Source organism: Egretta garzetta, unplaced genomic scaffold (assembly GCF_000687185.1).
Source record: "Egretta garzetta isolate BGI_Z169 unplaced genomic scaffold, ASM68718v1 scaffold527, whole genome shotgun sequence".
Classification (NCBI taxonomy): domain Eukaryota; kingdom Metazoa; phylum Chordata; class Aves; order Pelecaniformes; family Ardeidae; genus Egretta; species Egretta garzetta.
Window position 1 is genome coordinate 223,315 of NW_009260359.1, and position 22,524 is coordinate 245,838.

The 22,524-nt window shown below is 51.4% G+C and overlaps 1 protein-coding gene across 1 annotated transcript in view; it reads left to right on the forward strand.

Annotated features, from left to right (window-relative positions):
• Nucleotides 1–3,842: 3,842 nt before the first annotated feature.
• LOC104129989 (calcium-activated potassium channel subunit beta-2) overlaps nt 3,843–22,524 on the forward strand; it is a 56,347-nt gene continuing 37,665 nt past the window's right edge. Inside the window, exons 1-4 of the mRNA XM_009642978.2 lie at nt 3,843–3,896; nt 6,495–6,554; nt 7,703–7,710; nt 8,722–8,871. Of these exons, the coding sequence (XP_009641273.2) occupies nt 3,843–3,896; nt 6,495–6,554; nt 7,703–7,710; nt 8,722–8,871 (272 nt within the window). The remainder of the gene's footprint in view (nt 3,897–6,494; nt 6,555–7,702; nt 7,711–8,721; nt 8,872–22,524) is intronic.

The window sequence follows — 22,524 nt, forward strand, 5'->3', positions numbered from 1 at the left end:
CTTTGTAATGTAAGCAATTGCATTAGGAGCGTGAACACCGAAGCCAGCGCATCCCCGGCTTCAGCCGTGTCCCTCGGCAAAGCACCCCTGACTGCAGTAGGCTTAGCTGGAGCTCATGGCAGGACCGATCACGTACGGCTAACGTGAGTTTTTCTGGGGACAAACCTGGCTTCTCTGTAGCTGCCAGAGTGGCAGGGGCAGAGAGGAGCCTGGCCTGGCGCAGGAGGGGAGCTCCGGCAGCTCCCCCAGAAGGGAGGGCACCAAATGCCTTTCGGTCTCTACAGCTACGATTCATTGGAAAACCACAAGGCAACTTCCCAAACCGAGAAAATTTCCCTCCTCTAAGTGCAACAAATTAAAACGGAGAGGGACGAAAACAAACCTGACTGCGCCCTTGCAGGCTGACGGTCCGTTCAGGCTTGCTCTGAATTTATAGAATCACAGAATCGTTGAGGTTGGAAGAGCCCTTTAAGCTCCCCCAGCCCAACTGTTCCCCTACCCCTGCCATCCCACCCCCAAACCCTGGCCCTCAGCACCGCCTCTGCCCAGCTGTTAAATCCCCCCAGGGCTGGGGACTCGACCCCTTCCCTGGGCAGCCCCTTCCAGTGCCTGACAGCCCCAAGGGGAAGGAATTGTTCCCCATGGCCAACCTCACCCTGCCCTGGCACAACTTGAGGCCGTTTCCTCATTCAGCAGCTTTGGAGGCTGCATCTAAAATGTATGCAATTTTCCAGCAAACACAAAAAACCCACCCCAAAACCAAAACCGTGGTATCACAGAGGGACCAAAATTAGCAGTGAAATTACCTGGGGGTACAGGAGCGGTGGGATTTGGTATGCAGTGACCAGCAGCTCCCCAAAGCCAGAGCGGGAGCTGCGTGTGGCTGGGCTCATGACCATGGCACTGTAGGTGACGCACCTATAGCTGGTGGGCCCTCTGATGAGTTTGCTGCTTATGCTTTCCATAGAATTCGGGCTGATAATATTTGTGGCAGGTGCCTGCTGCAGGCTGAGTTTTGGGGGGGGAAGCTTAAAGCTTCACAAAGCAGCACAACAGCTTCCAAGCTGGGGGCTGGAGAGGAGATGCCGTCTTTTGTCTGTGTTGAAGGCTCTGAGGCATTTAATTGAGAAGCTTTAGCATCCCCGTACTTCTGAGGAGGATCTGGGAACTGACAGCAGGGTTTGGTGTCAAAAGCATGCTTTTTGCTACTTCAGGGGCGGGAGGGGTAAACTGGCCAACTTGTGAACCTATGAAGGTTTGCAAACACTTGGTAACGACCTGCTCAAACAAATGCAGCTGCCAACTTCCACAGCCAGGCTTGCTCCTGGATGTGCTGCTTCCCACTGGACCCCAGGAGCCCTTGGGTTTTGGGGGAGAAGACAACAGCTCTTTCTCTCCATGCTCTTCCAGCAGAGCCGTCCTTGGGCGCGTCCCATGGCCCCAAACCCCTGGCTGGGTACTCGGGGGGTCAGGGCCGTGCTGCTGGTACCAGGGGGGTCCGGCCCCTGCCCAAGGGCTGCGCTGGAGCTGCCCTGTGCCCTCCACGGGCCCCAGTGTGGGGTGGGATCGTCCACACTCGGGGTCCAAGCCCGGCTTTGCTAGACCTGCGCCCCGGACCTTCCAGCAGCGCTGCCATCGCAGTCATTGCCACTCTGGAGCGTGTTGCAATTTTCTGTTCTTTCAGTTCCTCAATTACATTGATTATCACATTAAACATTCCTGGTGCTACAGGAACAGCCTAAAAATAATACGCTTGTATCTTCCTGATACAAATGAAACCCATTTGTACTACTGAGAGAGTAGCAGGCTCGTTGTTTCACAGTAACGAAGCTTTCATCTCAAGAGATCCAATTCATAAAAAATACTCGCCAAGGCTGTGCACGGTTTTGGGGTGGGGTTTTTTTTTCATCTATTTATTTTTTTCTACTGCCACTGACGTTCCTCTAAGTTCAAATCTGCTTCAGGATTAGGCCAGCAACTGAAATAAAATGAAAGAGCCACAGAAAAGCCAAAAAAAAAAACCACCCAAAAAGCCACATATGTGCAGGGCTCACCCTTGCCACCCGCAGGCAGCCCCGTGCCCACGCCGGGCTGCGGGCGCCCACGTACCTTCCCCTGCTATAAATAGCTGCAGCCACCTTTGCTTCGTTTCCCAAAATAGCAACACATTGCAAAGGAGATAGGAACGGCAAAACACTGCATATAAGCTTTTTTTTTTAACAAATACATATTTGTAACCCAAACCACCCCACGCAGGCACCAATACAGGTGAGGAGATGCTGCCCACGGGCGCCTGCAGCTGAACCCAAAGGCTGCAGGCACCAGCCGGGGGGTGAGGAACAGGCAGGTTTTGATGCTCTTCCACTCCCCCCCTCCAGTGTCAAGCTCCAAGTCACAAGGGTGTGATTAAAACGTATAACAAAAAACACAGAGATCTGCCCCTCTGACTGCTCCAGAGCCTCAGCAAGGTTAAAGAGTCCATCGTCAGGTCTGCTCACCACCTCCACGGGGCAGGGTGGGCTCTGAGGGAGCATCCCCTGCTGCAGGAGGGTCCTGCAGTGGGATGGGGCTCCCAGGCTCTGCTCGGGGGAGATGCAGCTCCTGCTACCCCTGGGCAAAACAAATATGAGCCCACTTTTCACAGAATCCCAGATTGGCAGGGGCTGGGGCGTTCCTCCGCGACCCCCTCACAGTCAACAAGTTCTTCCTCACGTTCAACTGGAACCTCTTCTGCTTTGGTTTTTCCCAGCCCAGTGGCTTCAGCCACACCATGGTCACAGAATGGCACCGAATATCAGAGACCCCAGCACCAAGCAGCAGAGCTGTTGGACCTGATTCCCCTCCATTCTCCCCCCTCCATCCTCCCCTCCTGGGGATGGAGCCAGCCAGGCTGTGCCCCACAGACATCCCTTCCACCAGGGACTCCATCGGCTTCTCCGCTTCCCTCCCACTGAGAGGCGGGGGGGCAGAGATCTGATAGCAGCAAAGGCTTTGCTCTTTCTTTCAAGCTTCAGAAAGAAAAATAAAAGGCAGGAAAGAGGCGGAGGAGATGCTTCCCCTTGTATCTCCTGTCAGACCTGAAACCGCAGCACCCAGCCACACAGCCAGCAGGGGCTCACCAGCCCTCTCACTGCTCAGCGCCCACGGCAGGATGGGGAAGGATGGGCATCTCTCTCCCCTTTTCCCCCCAACCGAGAGAGCGGAGAGTTAGGCCTTGCTATCACAGCTTTGATCATCTAAAAGCCCACCCCTTATCCAGAAGGAGGTCATGTTCCTGACATGGGTCAGCTGCGTCGAAGCTGAGCGTGGTTATCTTCACCCTCATTTACCAGCACCAGTGCACCGTCGCCTACATTGCTTGGTAAATGGAGGTTTGAGCACTTTAGGCGTCACTGGTGGGGGCAGTGCATTTACCTGAGCTTTTGCCTGCAAAGATTTAAACACCCTGACCCTACAGGTCTGAATCCGAGCAGGGCCAGATCTGGCCTCCCCAGCAGAGCACACAATCCTGGGCCCCTCCTGCCCAGACACCAGAGATGCCACACCACCTCATGGGAACACAGAGTTTGTCCCAAATCGCCGACCCCCACGATAGCAATAGCCCTACTGCCAGAGCTGCCCGTGGGAGCCTTCCTCCAGCTGCCGTGTGCTCCTCCAGGGGTGGGCGAGCTCCAGCCATGAGCTCAAAAGCCTCTTACAGAGGTGAAAGACACCTCTAGACCTGGGGTTGTGCTGCTGGTTGTATTATTTCAGAGGAATTAGTGACACAGGACAGAAAGGGCATGAGGCCAGTGAGAAAATGTGGAGAGGAAGAGGACCCCCAGGGACTGATATTGAGCCCAATGTTATCTGATATCTTCATAAGTGATCTGGATGATGAGACGAAGCGTAGCCTGGTAAAGTTTGCAGATGACACCAAGTTGAGCAGACACTCTGGAAGGGAGAGCTGTCCTGCAGGAAGATCTGGATAGGCTGGAAGAGTGGGCTAACAAGAACCTTATGAGGCTCAATACAGACAAGTGTAAGGTCTTGCACCTGGGAAAACACAACCCAGGAGTGCAGCACAGACTGGGATCCACACGGCTGGGGAGCAGCTCTGTGGGAAGGGACCGGTGGACATCAAGCTCAACAGAAGCAAGCAGTGTGCTGCTGCAACCAAGAAGGCCAGCAGGGTGCTGGGGGACATCACCAAGGGCATCACCACCAGAGATGAAGTCATTGTCCCACTCTGCTCAGTGCTGCTCAGGCCACAACTGGAATCCTTTGTACTGTTCTGGTCCCCGCTGCACAAAAAAGATGTGGACAGGCTGGAGGGGGCCCAGAGCAGGGCCACCAAGATGATCCAAAGGCGGGGAAGCCTCTCTCAGCTGTATAGGGATGGGCTGAGAGAGCTGGGTTTGTTCAGCCTGGAGCAAAGGAGGCTCATAGGGGATCTCAGCACCACATACCAGTGTTTAAAGGTGGCTACAAGGAAGATGAAGACTCCCTTTTCACGAGGAGTCACGTGGAGAGGACAAGGGGGAATGGACACAAGTTGCTCTTGGGGAGATTCCGACTGGACAGGAGAGGGAAATTTTTCCCCATGAGAACAGTCACCCATTGGAATAATCTCCCCAGGGGAGGGGTTGGCTCCGCCACATCAGACACTTCCAAGATGCAGCTGGACGGGGGGCTGGGCCAACTTGTCTAGGCTGTGCTCTTGCATATAAAAGTTGGACCGGATGATCCCTGAGGTCCCTTCCAACCTGGGATTCTGATTCGATTAAAACTTGTTCCTAGTCCATACTGTTGCCTTGTCCGTCCATGACCCTGGGCAGCTCTCCCCGCAGAGCTTCCTGGCATTGGGCACTCATGGGTCAAACTTTGCTTACGCTGACGTTTTGAACACAACTACCAGCTATTTCAAACATGAAGCATTCTTAGCCTCACCTTGGATCAACTTCTCCAGCAATGCTGGTTCCCCGAAAAAAGAAAAAACCCACAAACCTTCCCTCCAACTCGAGGAGCAGCCAGAGCGCAGGCAGAGCTTTGCTGGGTGCCCAGGGCAGGTCAGGCAGCGAGGGCTCCTTGCCAGAGCAGGAGGGCTACGAGGTGGCCTCAAACACGCCGGGCACGCCTCCCGCAGAAGGTCACCCTTGGAATCTTTGTAGTTGGCAATCTGTCCCACAGGAGGCCAGAGGTCTGGCTTATGAAAGCACGAACTGCTGAGCCCCTCATTAGATGCCAACATCATCATCTCCCGTGGGATTATTTATCCTGCAGATGGGGTTGCCGGCCCCAGCACAGCAATGAGGATTTCTAGCGGAGCCAGGGCACGTTCCCCACCCGTGGGGTGACACCAGGCTATTTCACCAAGGGGCTGCTTCCTACAGACATCAGAAATGACCCCGCACAGCTGCGTGCACACAAGCCATATGTCCCTGTAGGAGCTGTCTATACCATATAGCTCCTCTTTCTGCTTTCACTGTATTTTATCTTTAAATTGGGAGAGCCTTTTTGTAACAAATCATCAGAGAGGAACAGCTAGTTACCAAGGAGATTCTCCGATGAATCAGAGACCGCCTGGTATAAGATCTAGACAGGCTGTAGCTTCTTAATTCGCGAGACCTTACACATTTTAAACAGTAGAAAAAAGATCCTCTCGCAACCAACTGGGGACCACGCCAGCGACAGCAGCTTTTATTTGTGCCGTAGGAGCAAACGGCAAGCGCGCAGCATGGGAAGTCAGTGAGCAGCCCGAGACGAAGGCGAGCACCTCCCCGCCACGCTCCTGGCTCGGAACAGCAAATCCCACCCAAGGACAGAGGGCTCTGATGGAGGTGACTGAGGGGACGGCTGGGAAGCCCCTGATTTTGCACCGGCAAGGACACGCAGGGTCGATCGAGCCGAGCTGCGCTCCTGCTTCTGCACAGCCCTGGCATTTTGGAAAATAAAGGTTGCACGGCTGGGTGCTGCCTGTCCCCGCACCGGCCAGGGGCTGGGCACAGCAGCAGCACTGCCCCCGCCCCGAGCCCGCTTTCCTGCCCAATTCCTGCAGTTCCGTCCCAACGAGCTGGTGAGAGGGATGAATTTTGCCAAGTGACCGTGAAGGCACAGACGCGACGCCGAGCACCCTGCCCTCGCAGGGATGGCCACCATGCCCCAGAGGAGCCCAGGCAGCCGGGGATGCGCTGGCAGAGTGGCCGGGAAGAGGAGTTTTTATCAAGGTGGGGATAACGAGGAACATCACGAAATAAAGTTTGGAGGGAGAAAGCTCAGCGTTCAGGGGCTGACTTTATCCAGGGGTCTTCGCACGCGCTTCTTGTTTCTGAATAATTACTGAGCACTGGTGCTTCACTTCTATTTAAAAACACAAAGTAATTAAACCCGCCTGGGAACGGCAAGAGCAGCAAGAAACATTTGGAGGCATTGAGAGACAAGATACACGGAAAGCTCCCGCTTGTAGATAGGCTGTTCTCCCAAAGGTGGGAACTACAGAAATCCGTAGATGAGAGGGAAAAATCTCCCCGTCGGATCCCACTGAAAGCTCCGTTTTGGGCACCGCCACTCCTAAGGTAAACCCGATCCTTACCGGGGGCGGCTGCAGGACGCGCCGAGGCGTTTGGGATGGGGACGGTGCCGAGGGCTTAGGCGGGCTGTGCTGCAGCATCAAGGGTGAAGATTAAAGCAGGCGTTAGAGCAAATCCAGGCTTTATGGCCAAGCACACCCTGGAAAAGGATTTCCTAGGGCCGTTATGTCCAGTATGAAGCTGGCGCAAGCCGGGCTTTAACTGAGGATTCAAGAGAAGGATGTTTTACAGGCAAACAGTTTCGAGTGCTGCTTTATGCTATAATTACACTTGCTCATCTGAGGAATGAATTCGGGTTGGTAGCGTTTGCGGGCTGGAGCCAGAGGCTTACAGCAGTACTTTAGTGATGCATTCGCAATGTTGTTACGGGGGGGACAACTCACTCGAATGCCCTAGGTTCGGAAAGCAAAACCCTCCAGAACGTGGCGATAGAGACCAAAGGCAGCATACGGGGTAGGGAAGGGGCAGAAGGAACACTTGCTGACAGCAAACTGCTTTTGGCACCGTAAAAAAGAAAAATAGCCAGGGAATTCCAAGCGGTGGCTCACGGCAGGTGGGAAATTCACTGCCCACCCCCCCTCCAGCTTCCCACACCGGGGCTTGCACAGCCTTTGCTTGCTGTGCTTCCCAGCTGTGCCAGGCAAATTAAAGGTGTAATAGCAGCAGATTAAAACAGGCTGACAGCTTTCATGCACTTAATGGGCTACTGGGTCTTACTTGACTTCATATTTTTGATCTTTATCCACTTTAGCATGAAGCTGATGCCATTTATATATTTGCATTTAAACCAGGGAAGGGCTGAGGAAGCAGAACCACACACAAAGTCCCATGGGCAGAGCACAAACTTCAGGTGCTCCCCAGCTCACAGACACCGCGCTGTGCCCCCACAGTGCCCCCATTCCAGCCTTGGGCTGATTTAGGATATCCATATTCCCAGAAAACATTCAGAGTTTGTTTTTCCAAATGTGTCCGAGCAGCAGCCACTGGAACATGAACCATATCTCACACAGTGCTGTTCATCCAAGAACAGCAAACAGGCAAGTTGGGGATTTACAAGTGGAGAAACTGAGGCAGTGAGCGTTAAAATAGTTTGGATAAAACCCCACAGCTGAACAGAAAGAACATTCAAGTAGAAACTCAAGTCTCAACTCCCACTGCTTTGCAGGAACTATTAGTCTGGAAAGGCTTGGAAATTCATTGCTCATGCAGCTTGCTGTGCAAAGCCGGTCTGAACATGGGGACTAATGGTAGCCCCGTACGGCGTGGCCCCAGGCTGGAGGCGTCCCTGCGCCCTGCCTTTGCTGGTGGCTTTTGACTGCAGTAAGTGAGCAGGAGGTTGACGATGGTCTAAACGCTGGCTCTGGAGCTCTGCTCATCACCACCAGCATTTGTCTGTGTAAATACCAAGACTTGGGTCAAGGAAAGAGGTGGGGATTCAGAAGGGACCCGAACTGCCGGGTGGAGGGTTGCCTCCACCAAGCTGCAGTGCTGGACAGCACATCTGGCCCCATGATGCTAGACTGGTGTTGGATTGGGGACAGATTTTGTTACAGGTCAAGCTAAACACAAAGAAACTGGTGTAGTTTGCTCCGGGCCTCTGCATGCATATATATTACACGATGTTTCTGAGAAATCAGTTATTCTTGGCACATAGAGCGTCTGTTGCTGAGCACAGAGCCCAGGCACGGGGGAAACTTATGAAACAGCCATACAGATGAGCTCTCGGCTGGAACCCACTCGGTCCCACTTGAGGAAATTCTGCCTTCCCCCCGGAGGGCTCTGTTGCCTGGCTAGAAGCCCCCTTACTCACCAGCAGCCCCGTCGGCAGGGCAGCTGAGGTTTGCCTCCCAGGGTGCTCTGTGCCAGCTCAAGCCCTTGACTTAGCTATTTCCCACCCAAAAAAAGCACCTGGATGGATCCCACGGAGCTTTCCCCCCATCCCTGATGCGGTGCCCCAGCATTGCCTCACCTCAGCCCATCACCCCAGGGGACACCCCAGCAGTCCCCAGGCTGCAGTGGGTTGAGGGAGCCAAGTTTGGGAGCAGGACTTGGGACAAGCCTGGCCCCCTGCACGCCCTGGAAGGCAAAGCTCAGCACCGGCACAGCAGGGAGGTGCAGGATCCCTTCCGACAACCTTCTCCAAATGACCCAGATTGCACCAACGGGCTCTGGGGGGAGCCCGCAGCCGGTGCTCTTCAGATGGGAGCATCGGATTCACAACATGGGGCCCAAGAGAGGCAAGGAGCACAGCAATGGGAAAGGAAAGCAGAAGGCCTCGGCACCCTTCCCACCTCCAAAGTGGGTAAATGTCTCTTATTTCCCTTTCTACTCCTCCTTCCTTTTAAAGAAGCCAGAGAAATTGCCCCCCCATGCCACTTCGCATGCCAGGCAGCAGGGTGTTGGGGGGACCCCAGCGCTGAGGACTAAACCTCACCTTCCAGGCTAATATTCAAAAGCCCAGAGGCTTTTTTAGCAGACTGGGGTATTGCATGCATCCGGAATGACCCAACAATTTCTCTCCTTTAAGTTGAAGGACCATTTGGTAGACCAGCGTTCCGATAGCCAGGCGCGTGCGTTGTGCCGGCAGAGGGGCAGTGGGAGCCGCCTGGGCTTTGCATGCTTGTTCAGGGGCTACAAACACAGCAGTATCGGTGCTTGTGATACCCCTCCAGCTGGAGGGCAGGCAGAGGCAGCAAAACCCAGTCAGTGAAGGGGTCTGTGTGAACCCCACCAAAATGGTGCATGGGGCAGGGGGGGATGTGCCAGAAGTCCCCAGCTCCCATGGGAGTCTCCCTTAGGGAGACCGCAGCTCTGCGGTGCCTCCTGGGCTGAGCAATGCCTTTTGGCTCACAGGATATTCTTTTAATGCCACAAGCACCCTCTCCCAGGTGGGTGCAAGCCATGAGCACTGTTACCCCAGGCATACGAGGCACGTAGAGCACCATTGCCTCTTTTAATGGGAGAGAGGCATCACAGCAGTAGCTACACTATGGATCATTAATTTACTACCAGGTGGCTTGACCCTGGACTTTAACATGCATTTAACTAGAGGTCTAGAGCAGAGATATTGCAGTGCAACTGTAGAAATGCACTTTTGCAGGACTAGTTTCAGGGCCAGCCAAACACAGTGGCAAAGCCCTCTCCAGCTCCCATGTGGCCAAGGACTCGCTTCTGTGTGCCCACATACAGGTGAATGCTGCTGGGAGGAATATTCGGTCCTTTACAAAAATACGAGGCAGTGTGATTTCAATAGGTGTTTTCCCAGAACCGAAGCAAGATGGAAAGCACGGAATTAGCCAGATAATGACTTAATTGTCATTTAGATAAAGCTTTTACTTCAGTACAGAAGTGTAAAAATCGGCCCCGCAGGCGTCTGCGACCCTCGTGCTCCAGGCACACTCCGATGCTCTTTGCCGGGCTGGGTCCAAGCCAAGTTGGCTTCCCTCAAGACCAGGCTCACCCCGCCAGCGCCAGCACGTACCTGCCACTGAGAGCTCAGCAACGGCGTTTCCCAGCCACAACGCCAGCCATGCGGGAGGGAGAAGAGGCCAAGTCTCCCCAAAACATCAGTCAATTCAACCCCCAGTTTGCTCAGCAGAGCCATGCCCATTCCTAAAGCAGGTCAGCTGCACCCCTCCGCTAGTACACCAGCCTGGCTAACCGCTCCGTGTCCAGCAGCAGTTCTATGCTCTTGCTAATACCACTGGAGATTTTAAATTGCCTTTAATTAGAGCTTTGAAAGATCCCACTGTTTCTCAGCACTTAGCTTCTGTGCTGGGTTTATTTGAAGCAAACAGGAGCCCTCCACATGCAGCAAGCTTGCAAAGCTGTCCATTTTTTACTCTGATTCGAATTCTTAACTCTTCTGCTGATGTGCAAGGGCTGGTGGGGAGAAAATAGGTCTTGTACAAGGGAAGAACGAATGAAAATCTCAGAAAGAACTACCCACATGCTCCTAGTTGGGTTTATTCTGCTTAAAAATGAAGTCTGCCTCTGCTAATACACAGTTAATTAGCTCCGAGCAAAGCTGCACATTTTTGATGAGCACTGGAAGTTTCCGAGGCAGGGGCCGTGATGGAAGCATCCCGTGCCAGCAGACCTGCCAGCTCTCAGCTGCCTCCCAGCTATTAACAGGTCAGCATTAGGAGGCAAAGGTTGCTTCTAGATGGGATTTGCTGTCAGCACCAAGTCTTGGTGCAGAAGGAAAGGCCCTTTCCTTCCCCCTCACCCTGGCTCCAGCCCTCTTCCCTCCCACTCTGCACGTGTCCATCCATCAGCATCCCCCAGCTTCATCTTCCATCTCCCCTGTCCCACCCAGGTCTCATTCTCCCTCCCCAGCTGTCCTCAGGCCAGGGTGCCGCATCTGACACTGCTGTACTCCCACCTCCCCATCCCTCTGCCCCCATCTCACAGCCTCCAGGGCTCCTGCCCCTCGGCATCGCCCCCACCCCAGCCCCAGGGCCGTAGCGGTGATGTGCTCATCCGAGGGATGGTGTGCTCCCAGCACCTCAAAACAAGCCTCCAGACAAATTAAAACTACTTGTCTGACTGGTACAAAGTTACACTACTTAAAATAATCACATTTCTCATTAGTTACAGATAAAACAGACCCTTTTTAATCATTAAGATACGGCCTGATGTGCTTTATGAGATATTAACAGCCCCATAAGTGAAATAACAGACACAGGACCAAAAGCTAAGTCATAAGTGTTCTCAGATACCTGCAGATTAATCATTTTATATCTCCATAGGAGTATCCACAAAAGCTTGCCATCACCTGCAGTCTTAAAGCCACAGGACACCTCCGTTCCCAGTTACGGCTCTGCCTTGCCTGCAGGAGGCAAAAAAGCAGGGAAGGAAGGTGCTTGGTGGCCTCCAAACACAAAGTCATGGAAAAGCTGAAGACAGAATCTGGAAATTTTCATTCCTTGTTTTCCATTTCACTCAGTGGAAACCATCCCTTCTTCTGTCAACCCCTTACGGTGATTAGAAAATTGACACTTCTTTCAAAAGGTTTTTCCTTCAAGCACACATCCTCTCCTGATCTCACGGGCTCGAGCTGTACTCTCAGTATTTTTGGAATTGATTGCAGCCTCCTGATCCATAAAAATAAGCACCACCACCAGCAAAACAAGAGGGAGCATCGGATTCACAACATGGGGCCCAAGAGAGGCAAGGAGCACAGCAATGGGAAAGGAAAGCAGAAGGCCTCGGCACCCTTCCCACCTCCAAAGTGGGTAAATGTCTCTTATTTCCCTTTCTACTCCTCCTTCCTTTTAAAGAAGCCAGAGAAATTGCCCCCCCATGCCACTTCGCATGCCAGGCAGCAGGGTGTTGGGGGGACCCCAGCGCTGAGGACTAAACCTCACCTTCCAGGCTAATATTCAAAAGCCCAGAGGCTTTTTTAGCAGACTGGGGTATTGCATGCATCCGGAATGACCCAACAATTTCTCTCCTTTAAGTTGAAGGACCATTTGGTAGACCAGCGTTCCGATAGCCAGGCGCGTGCGTTGTGCCGGCAGAGGGGCAGTGGGAGCCGCCTGGGCTTTGCATGCTTGTTCAGGGGCTACAAACACAGCAGTATCGGTGCTTGTGATACCCCTCCAGCTGGAGGGCAGGCAGAGGCAGCAAAACCCAGTCAGTGAAGGGGTCTGTGTGAACCCCACCAAAATGGTGCATGGGGCAGGGGGGGATGTGCCAGAAGTCCCCAGCTCCCATGGGAGTCTCCCTTAGGGAGACCGCAGCTCTGCGGTGCCTCCTGGGCTGAGCAATGCCTTTTGGCTCACAGGATATTCTTTTAATGCCACAAGCACCCTCTCCCAGGTGGGTGCAAGCCATGAGCACTGTTACCCCAGGCATACGAGGCACGTAGAGCACCATTGCCTCTTTTAATGGGAGAGAGGCATCACAGCAGTAGCTACACTATGGATCATTAATTTACTACCAGGTGGCTTGACCCTGGACTTTAACATGCATTTAACTAGAGGTCTAGAGCAGAGATATTGCAGTGCAACTGTAGAAATGCACTTTTGCAGGACTAGTTTCAGGGCCAGCCAAACACAGTGGCAAAGCCCTCTCCAGCTCCCATGTGGCCAAGGACTCGCTTCTGTGTGCCCACATACAGGTGAATGCTGCTGGGAGGAATATTCGGTCCTTTACAAAAATACGAGGCAGTGTGATTTCAATAGGTGTTTTCCCAGAACCGAAGCAAGATGGAAAGCACGGAATTAGCCAGATAATGACTTAATTGTCATTTAGATAAAGCTTTTACTTCAGTACAGAAGTGTAAAAATCGGCCCCGCAGGCGTCTGCGACCCTCGTGCTCCAGGCACACTCCGATGCTCTTTGCCGGGCTGGGTCCAAGCCAAGTTGGCTTCCCTCAAGACCAGGCTCACCCCGCCAGCGCCAGCACGTACCTGCCACTGAGAGCTCAGCAACGGCGTTTCCCAGCCACAACGCCAGCCATGCGGGAGGGAGAAGAGGCCAAGTCTCCCCAAAACATCAGTCAATTCAACCCCCAGTTTGCTCAGCAGAGCCATGCCCATTCCTAAAGCAGGTCAGCTGCACCCCTCCGCTAGTACACCAGCCTGGCTAACCGCTCCGTGTCCAGCAGCAGTTCTATGCTCTTGCTAATACCACTGGAGATTTTAAATTGCCTTTAATTAGAGCTTTGAAAGATCCCACTGTTTCTCAGCACTTAGCTTCTGTGCTGGGTTTATTTGAAGCAAACAGGAGCCCTCCACATGCAGCAAGCTTGCAAAGCTGTCCATTTTTTACTCTGATTCGAATTCTTAACTCTTCTGCTGATGTGCAAGGGCTGGTGGGGAGAAAATAGGTCTTGTACAAGGGAAGAACGAATGAAAATCTCAGAAAGAACTACCCACATGCTCCTAGTTGGGTTTATTCTGCTTAAAAATGAAGTCTGCCTCTGCTAATACACAGTTAATTAGCTCCGAGCAAAGCTGCACATTTTTGATGAGCACTGGAAGTTTCCGAGGCAGGGGCCGTGATGGAAGCATCCCGTGCCAGCAGACCTGCCAGCTCTCAGCTGCCTCCCAGCTATTAACAGGTCAGCATTAGGAGGCAAAGGTTGCTTCTAGATGGGATTTGCTGTCAGCACCAAGTCTTGGTGCAGAAGGAAAGGCCCTTTCCTTCCCCCTCACCCTGGCTCCAGCCCTCTTCCCTCCCACTCTGCACGTGTCCATCCATCAGCATCCCCCAGCTTCATCTTCCATCTCCCCTGTCCCACCCAGGTCTCATTCTCCCTCCCCAGCTGTCCTCAGGCCAGGGTGCCGCATCTGACACTGCTGTACTCCCACCTCCCCATCCCTCTGCCCCCATCTCACAGCCTCCAGGGCTCCTGCCCCTCGGCATCGCCCCCACCCCAGCCCCAGGGCCGTAGCGGTGATGTGCTCATCCGAGGGATGGTGTGCTCCCAGCACCTCAAAACAAGCCTCCAGACAAATTAAAACTACTTGTCTGACTGGTACAAAGTTACACTACTTAAAATAATCACATTTCTCATTAGTTACAGATAAAACAGACCCTTTTTAATCATTAAGATACGGCCTGATGTGCTTTATGAGATATTAACAGCCCCATAAGTGAAATAACAGACACAGGACCAAAAGCTAAGTCATAAGTGTTCTCAGATACCTGCAGATTAATCATTTTATATCTCCATAGGAGTATCCACAAAAGCTTGCCATCACCTGCAGTCTTAAAGCCACAGGACACCTCCGTTCCCAGTTACGGCTCTGCCTTGCCTGCAGGAGGCAAAAAAGCAGGGAAGGAAGGTGCTTGGTGGCCTCCAAACACAAAGTCATGGAAAAGCTGAAGACAGAATCTGGAAATTTTCATTCCTTGTTTTCCATTTCACTCAGTGGAAACCATCCCTTCTTCTGTCAACCCCTTACGGTGATTAGAAAATTGACACTTCTTTCAAAAGGTTTTTCCTTCAAGCACACATCCTCTCCTGATCTCACGGGCTCGAGCTGTACTCTCAGTATTTTTGGAATTGATTGCAGCCTCCTGATCCATAAAAATAAGCACCACCACCAGCAAAACAAGATCAAAGGTGCTGCTAAAATGGCAATCACTCCTCGGGATCTGAGCCGGCAGTTCCAGAGCCCGAGACAGAAACCCATCACCCTCCCCCAGGCAGCACCGGCGCCCATTTCCCTCCATTTGGGGATTAAATAGGTGGCCACAGAGCCCTTGGCTGACCTCTCTGTACCCCCATCAAGCACTCTAAGTGCTCAAGCAGAAGCAGGGCTTCGCTTTAATTGCATAAGCACCCAGCTTGTTCAAACTACACTCAGGCCCACACTTCAGGATTTAAAGTGGTTTTTTCCATAGTCACCCCTCAAGTGCATATTAGCCTCCTTGGCATACGCGCTAAGGTGCTGGAAGCTTCAGCTCCCATCCTTACCTCTGCAGCCCACATCACAACTGGTTTGGTTTGTGCTGCTGAATCAAAAAGACCAGCAGGTGACTAATGTCAGGGGGGTCAGAGAAAGAAAGGCCAAAGGGTTGAGCAGAAAAGCTCCACCAGAATCCCCCATGAAGGTTCAGGCAAGTTTAATCCACCCCCTTTTTATCCTTACAACCACACTCTCAACCCAAAAGCAGCAAATTCCATCAGGACACCAGAAAGCCACAGCTGTTTTGGAGCACTGCTCCTAGCCAAGTGGCCAGCATCCGCAGGAGGGACCATCATGTCACCCAAGCAAGCAGCCAGTCTGGACTGGCCATTTCTGTAGGCAGCTGGTACAAGTACCCAGGCACAGTCGTAAGTCAATGAAACCATCTGCAGCTTCCACAGGCAAACGCATCGTGCGAGACAAATGCATCCCTTATTTTCAGCATGGTTAATGGCCACAAACCTAGAGGCTGGAATTTCAGTTCATGCCAAGGAATACAACCGTCAATAACAGATTCAGCCCACAAATAACTGGAGAAAGTCCCCACTTGTGCAAGGGACCAAGGGTAGAAGGAAGACTCAAGTTATTTCTCAGTTGTTTGTAATCTCTCCAAAACTAGCAAAATTTGTTCCCTCAGAGTTATATTTAATAAGTTATTGCTATAGTCTAGCCCAGACACGCCATTAGATCTGCTGCCTGGTATCACATCCAATAACGCTGCTTGGGGCACATCGAGTTCTTCAACCAGAGGAGGTGGCTGCAGAGTTTAAGCATCAAGCTGAGACCAGCTCGGTGCTCAGGTTGAGCCGTTAACATCCTCAAAGCCCCTCTAGACAGTCCGGGATGTACAGCGCTCGCTGTAAGGGCAGGTTGGTTGTTTGGGAGAGAAGGGAAAGCAAATCCCTCACCCCAATCATAAGCATCGAAGACCAGGGCTCCCTGTTGTAGCAACAACAAAACCATTCCAGAAACTGGCTGCAATCCAGCCCCCACAAATGCTGTCAGTGGCATGTTCTAGGGTGCTTTGAGGAAGAAGACATGACAGAAATACAGGCTATCATTCATTATGGCTGTTGGTTTTACAAGACAAGTGTCAGCATAACACAGCCAGCGTCTCCAGGTTCCGATGCCAGCAGGAGCTAGCAGCCCTGGAAAAGCAGAGCAGGCAGCCTTGTGCTGGGCTCAGGGTCAGCATCAAGGGCTACCAGGGACAAGCCCCCCAAGTAGCTCAAATCTCTACCATTTCACACCTTCTCCAAATTTGCCTTTTCTTCCTCCACCTTTAACTGGAACCTGTGCCTCAGCAATCAGGTGTGCATCCCCTTCCACCTCCATGCAGACTACCACCAGCAGTTGTCCCCTGGGCAACACTGCAGCTAAAGCTCTATTTCCCATAACTTATTTCCCCAATTTTAGATGGCTTTGTGCCCACATTCCTCTCCCAGCTGCACCCTCATGTTCCCCAAAAACTCCCCAGCAGCTTTGCCTCTTGGTGGCCACAGGAGCACCAGGGCTGTCTCATTAACTCTCTCCCATCTGGTGCAGGCTTCCTCCTCATGAGCAGCACCAGTCAGCCTCCCTCAGGCAAGGTCTTAGTAATAAGGATAAAGTTTTCCAAATATTGACTCATTTAAGCCTAAATAATATCATCCTGTTATTATCACCTATGAAGCTGGCTTTGTGTCACCTTCTGCAATGCTTCAGAAGTGGCTTGGCTGCATCAAAGATAACTCACAGGCAACAGCAGCAGAGCCAGGCTGTGTTTAGCACAGTCCATCAGCTAAACTAAAACCCCCAGACCCCATCTGATCCTGCCAAACAGCAACAGGCACAAATCAATACTCATTTCTGCACAGCTCTCCCATGACCACATGCCTACACAAGGAGGAAAGCCACACATCGCTTTGCTGAACTGCAGCTTAGATCACAGCAAACACAAAAAGGTAGCATCTCAGTCCAGTACAATATACATACTTTACCCCCAAGGAATAAGGATACTTTAAGAAACAACTCACAAATAAATAGGAAATACTTCAGATTCCTGGACACAATACCTTGGATGAGCCAGTAGCACCTTTCCTCTTGCTTGCAAACACCTTCCCACATTTCAAACAGCTCCCTGGTCTTCAGTCCAGCACCTCCAAAAAGCTATTTTCTTCAGAATACCTCAGGAGAAGGAAAGCAAGAAAAAAAACCCCTGCACAAACCTGTTCCCCAGCAAACCACCCCCACTGTTGCTGGGCAAACCATTTATCTGCTCTTAATCTGGCCTTGATCATGAGCACCTGGAACCAGCAAACACCCCGCAGGTCCTGAGCTGATTGCTCTAAATTGCTGGAGTTTCATTAACTTTAACAGATCCCTAATGACAATTGGTATCAGCTGAGGACCTAGGAGCCGCATCCTTTATTTATCCTTTATTTGTTTACGAGCCTAGGCAGTGTTTGGAGATAACAGAGTAGGGAGAGGGGGGGGGGAAAAAAAAAAAAAAAAAAAAAAAAAGTTATTTTTCCTATGAAGCCAGGGTAGTAGCAAAAGTTCAATCACTCACTTGCAAGCAAAGGGGTTTGCTTTGTGATTTGTCCACTGTGCCTCTGAAGTTCAGGTAAGAGGTTTAGCATCCACTTGTTTAGCAACAACTTCAAGGGACAGCGAGCAGGAGGTGGAGGGGGTTTGGGTGTTTTCACAGGGCTGGTGTTGCTAAGGGAGCTGCCTGGGTGATGCCTGGGTGCCCACCACAGCGGGGTCACCTGGGCTTTGCTTCTCAGGGTTGCAGCTGGAGGGAGAATGGCCCCAGCTTGCTGAGGAACATCTGGATCGCATGCTTCTGCTCGCCTCTGAAAACATACGTTATTAGGAGTAGGAATAACAAAACGCACTGGCAATAGGAGATCGATGTTAATGCTCTTGCTCGTAGGAGCACGCTGTGCATTCCCAGTTGTACTTAGCCTTACAGACACAGGAAAAGGAAAAGCACCGGGTTTTCCACCCGCTGTTACAGCTCCTGGCAACGTGAGGGTACAACGCTAGGGTACGTCATGCCAAAACTGTCTCGATGACATCGCCCTCCGAGTCTCCGTGTTTTCTAGTTCCCTTGGCATGACACAACCAAAGCCTACGGTACTAAGCCCCCATGGCATTTCTGAAACCATCACCAGAAACAGAGGCTTGCCCGAGTTGTGCCTTGTGCTACTGGGAACAGCGGGCTTCGGTCTGCAGGTTGGGGGTTGAAAAACGGTTAGTAACTTTTATAGTAACTTTTATAAAGGCATGGTGATTAACTGTTACCAAACCAGCTAGGTGTGCCGACACACGGAAAGGTACACGAGTAGGGTACCCATATGCTAGTAACCTATACTCTCCCCCTGTAAATTATACGGTCCTTCTCCACCCTCATGAAGCCACCAAAGAAATAGCTCTTGTTTCATCTCTCTATGTTTGATTCAGGTTTTTTATGTCTTGATTTTGTTTCTGCAAACAGCAATGAGTTCAATACAGGGCCAGGTGTTTTTAGGCTATCATAAAGCGTGAATATTACAGAGGCCCGTTACACGGCTTTCAGTAACACTGACAGACATTATGTATTTGTACTTAAGGCTCCATCTGGATAATCATCCAAAAGCCTAGCCAAGCTTGCAGAGCTCCAGCATGGCCTGGAGCTCTTCTGATTGATCACGGGAAGGTGGTGACCAGCAGTCTGCATCGGGCCCGATTCTGCTCCTTCTGAAAATTCAGGTCAAGCCTTTGAGCTGGCCTGTGGCCGTTGGTATTCCTTACCCCCGCGCTTTTCTCTGGCAACCTCACGGGTCCCTTAGGTTGGGCAATACCTGCTCAACGGTGTCCTGGAATGGATCTTCGGGAGCCAGTAGCGTTTCTGCTGAAACGAGTGGCACATCAGGATGGACTGAACTGCAGAAATGAGCATTCGATGACTTGTTTAACTCTGCATGCCTTACTGTAATTTCCACTACACTTTCAGCCTTCAAGAATTCCCATCTGGCATTAATAGAAGAAAGTATCAAAGGGGGGTCGGTTAGGGGCTTACCCAAGGGGGGTCGGTTAGGGGCTTACCCAATGGGGGTCATTTCTCGTGTTTGCGACCACGCAGCACTGAGAAAGCTGGCGATGCTGCGTGCCTCTCTCCTCCCCTCTTCCCTGTAGCGGGGCCGGTTTGCTCTCCCGTGCAGCAGGAGCTGGACTGCCTATCTCTCCATTTTGCTGTCAAATGGTTTTGTAAATGTCAGAAAAATAAAAGTCCGAGGCATTGCCAGCAGTCGTCCAAGTGGAGGGGGGTGCTGGTCAGTGCCTAACGGAGCCCCCAGCCAAGGACCTGGCACATGGGCATTTTCGGTGCTGTGACCTCTGGCTCCAGCCTCCGGCTGGGGCCTTTGGAGGGCCCTGATGAGGATGCCAGACAGGTTTTGTTTTGTAAATCACTGTGAAAGCATGGGGAGGGCTGAGTTCCTGCCGCAGAGCATGAAAGCAGTCAGGTTTAGGCTGCCTGGTCCCATCTTGTTTGATTCCTCCTCTGGCTGCTTTGGTAAGCAATGCAGGCTGATCCGTTGCCTGATCGTTACCTTTCCTGAAGCAGATGGCTGCTTTCTTTTAAAGCTTTCTTATTACAGAAGTTTGCAAGTGCCAGGATAAGTGTTTAACCCTTGAGGGCTTGCATTTGCACGGACACCCCATCAGATCAGATCGCCTGCAGGAGCACCGCTCGCCCCAGGGCACCCACCCCAGCAGGGCTGGCTCACCGTGTCCTTGAGTGACTTGGAGCAGGGGTTTGGTGGACCATGCTTGCGTGGGCCCTTTGACATGCTGTTTCCTTCAGGCAGGCTGCCCTGCTGCAAGTCCTCATCATTCATCTTGAAGGAGACATGTCGGGACCCACGTTGCAGTTGGGGTTTTTAGCACCCTCTGAGCCCCAAGGCCGGGCAATCACGCAGTGTCCCCTTACCACCAGGCAGGGAGGATGCTGGAATGGTGGATCTCAGAAAATGCAGCAGGTGACTTAAAGGGTCCTCCACACCCCTACAGAGGATCTGCCAAGGATGTGTTGAATTTATCAACAATTTCACAGAATCATAGACTTGTTCAGGTTGGAAAAGCCCTTTAAGATCATTGAGTCCAACCATTGCCCTAACCCTGCCATCCCACCACTAAACCCTGGCCCTAAGCACCTCATCTGCCCGGCTGTTAAATCCCCCTAGGGATGGGGACTCAACCCCTTCCCTGAGCAGCCCCTTCCAGTGCTTGACAACCTTTTTGGTGAAGAAATTTTTCCCAAAATCCAACCTAAACCTCCCCTGGTGCAACTTCTTTTCATATTTACCATATCCCCTACTGTCTTTTGTGCAAACGTTGTGTTACTTTAGCCAACACCCACCATACCTCTCTTCCCTTCAGTTTTATAGGCCTTGCCAAGGAGATTGTCTACATGCTACATTAGGTGCTTCCATTTGCTCATCTAAGCTGCCATTTCTCCAGATATCACAATATTAATATATATATAAATATCTGTCAAATGTAGAATAAGATTTCATATTGCTTCTCACTGGTCTAATTGGAGGTGGGTTTGTTTTTACAGTAAAATCATTGCTGTTGCAATTTGTCAGCCACGCAAAGGTAACAACCTTCTTATGGCTTGGATAGCAAACTTCACTGTAGCGTGTGGCTAGGTGGGCTGTAGCACCCCTTCCAGCTGCCGCTGCTGCATCCTGTGCTCTTTGGTTTGTGGGATTTGGACTCAGGATTCCAAGTTGTGTTCCAAATTTTCTTTTATTTCAAAGCTTGGAAGCTGAGATGAGTTAATACCCAAACCTACCTCCACTCTTGAGGCTGCAATAGTCCAGTGTTACCTCTAAGTGGGATGCAATTCCATCTGGGGAACCTTGGCTCGGATGACTGATAAATTTATCTGTTGCTGCCAGCTGTGAAACAGTGGGATGCCCAAGATGAGCATCTGCCGCATCCACCCCCGCGGGCCAGGATGTTGTTCTTTCTCTCTGGCTCTACTAAAAATTCACCAGCCTTTTGGGAAGGAAAAGGGTGTAGGGGTTAACAGTACATCACCACCACGAGCTGCTAGGTGACCATTCTGCCTGACATGATAGGAATCTTGTGGGAACGCCGCTTTTGTGGGATTTTCATTATTTTCTTGGACCAATCCACCAAAGAAGGGCTAATCTTATGTGATTTCAGCCACATGTTCTCAAACAAGATCCATCCAACAATCAGAACACATGGAGTAGCTTTGGATGCAAGGATTCAAAGCCAGTTCCTCAGAGCCCTTCCCAAAATTTAACCCAAGCGCCTCAAATGAACATTTGACTTTATATCCACTGATTAACTTTCTAAGTATTTGGAAAAAAAGATGACTGATTTCTGAACTGTCTTACTGACCATTTAACAGCTTGGCATTTGAGCATCAGTGACTTTGTTCCACTGAATTTTCCCACCCACTTCCTTAACTAGAAATGAGCTCCCATCGCCCAGCTCCGGGGCCAGCGCTGTATCGTGAAGGGCCAACAGGCAGCGTATGGTGGTGCTGGAAAAGGCAGCGAAACATTCACGTGTTGTTTGGCCACTGAGCGTAGGTGTAGAGGGCTCAGAGGGGAAACCTGACGGAGCAAGCCCCTCCACATGTTATTGATGCTGTAGCATCATGCTGCCCGCCATGGGTTGCCTGCAGAGCAGCCAAACTGAACCCTCAAAGCAACCTAAAATCATTTGCAGGTTTTGTGCCTCCATCCTCCATAACCTGACTGGTTCTAAAGAGAATTTAATTTCTTTCCAGACTGCCTTAAAAAAACTCTTCACCTAGCTTTGACCTCAAATCCTTTTGCTCCAGACAGGGCTGAGAGAAGATTGTTCCTTAGGACCCCAGCACTTGTTAATTCTCCTAAAGAGATTACTCAAATCTCCTAAACAAATATCAGACTAGATTTTGGATTAAGCATGGGTGCTAAAATGACCTTGCTGATAAAATCAGCCTGACCTAACCTCATAAACTGGAGAGGGAATCCTTGGATGTAATTTTGCCTTGGCAGGTGCTATCATGGTAAGTCATCAGACCGCTCTGCATCGCTCTTCCCCTATCTCCAATATTCCTGCAATGTTTCTCGAGAACCAATACAAAAAATGTCAGATCTTCCAGATCTTCATGGAAAAGACAATATCCTGACAAAGTCATTGGGGCTGCGCACAACCTGCTGTTTTCTTTTACTAATGATTATTGCTTTTTCCATTGCTCATATTTGAGCTGTCTGGCTCATTTTGGTGTCAGCACGAGGCTGGCTTGCACGGCATCCTGACTCCTGCCTTCATCAAAGTCCCATAGTTTGGAAGTGGATTTAGCTCTGCCCCTTTGGCCGGGTGCTGTGGTGTAGGTGCTTGGGTGCACTGGAATCCCGCAGAGCCCACCACCAACAGGTCTCCTCTGCCTGATGCCTTCAGGTGATTTCCCCACCGTGCACAGAATCTCAGAATCCCAGCATGGCAGGGGTTGGCAGGGCCCTCGGGAGCTCACCCAG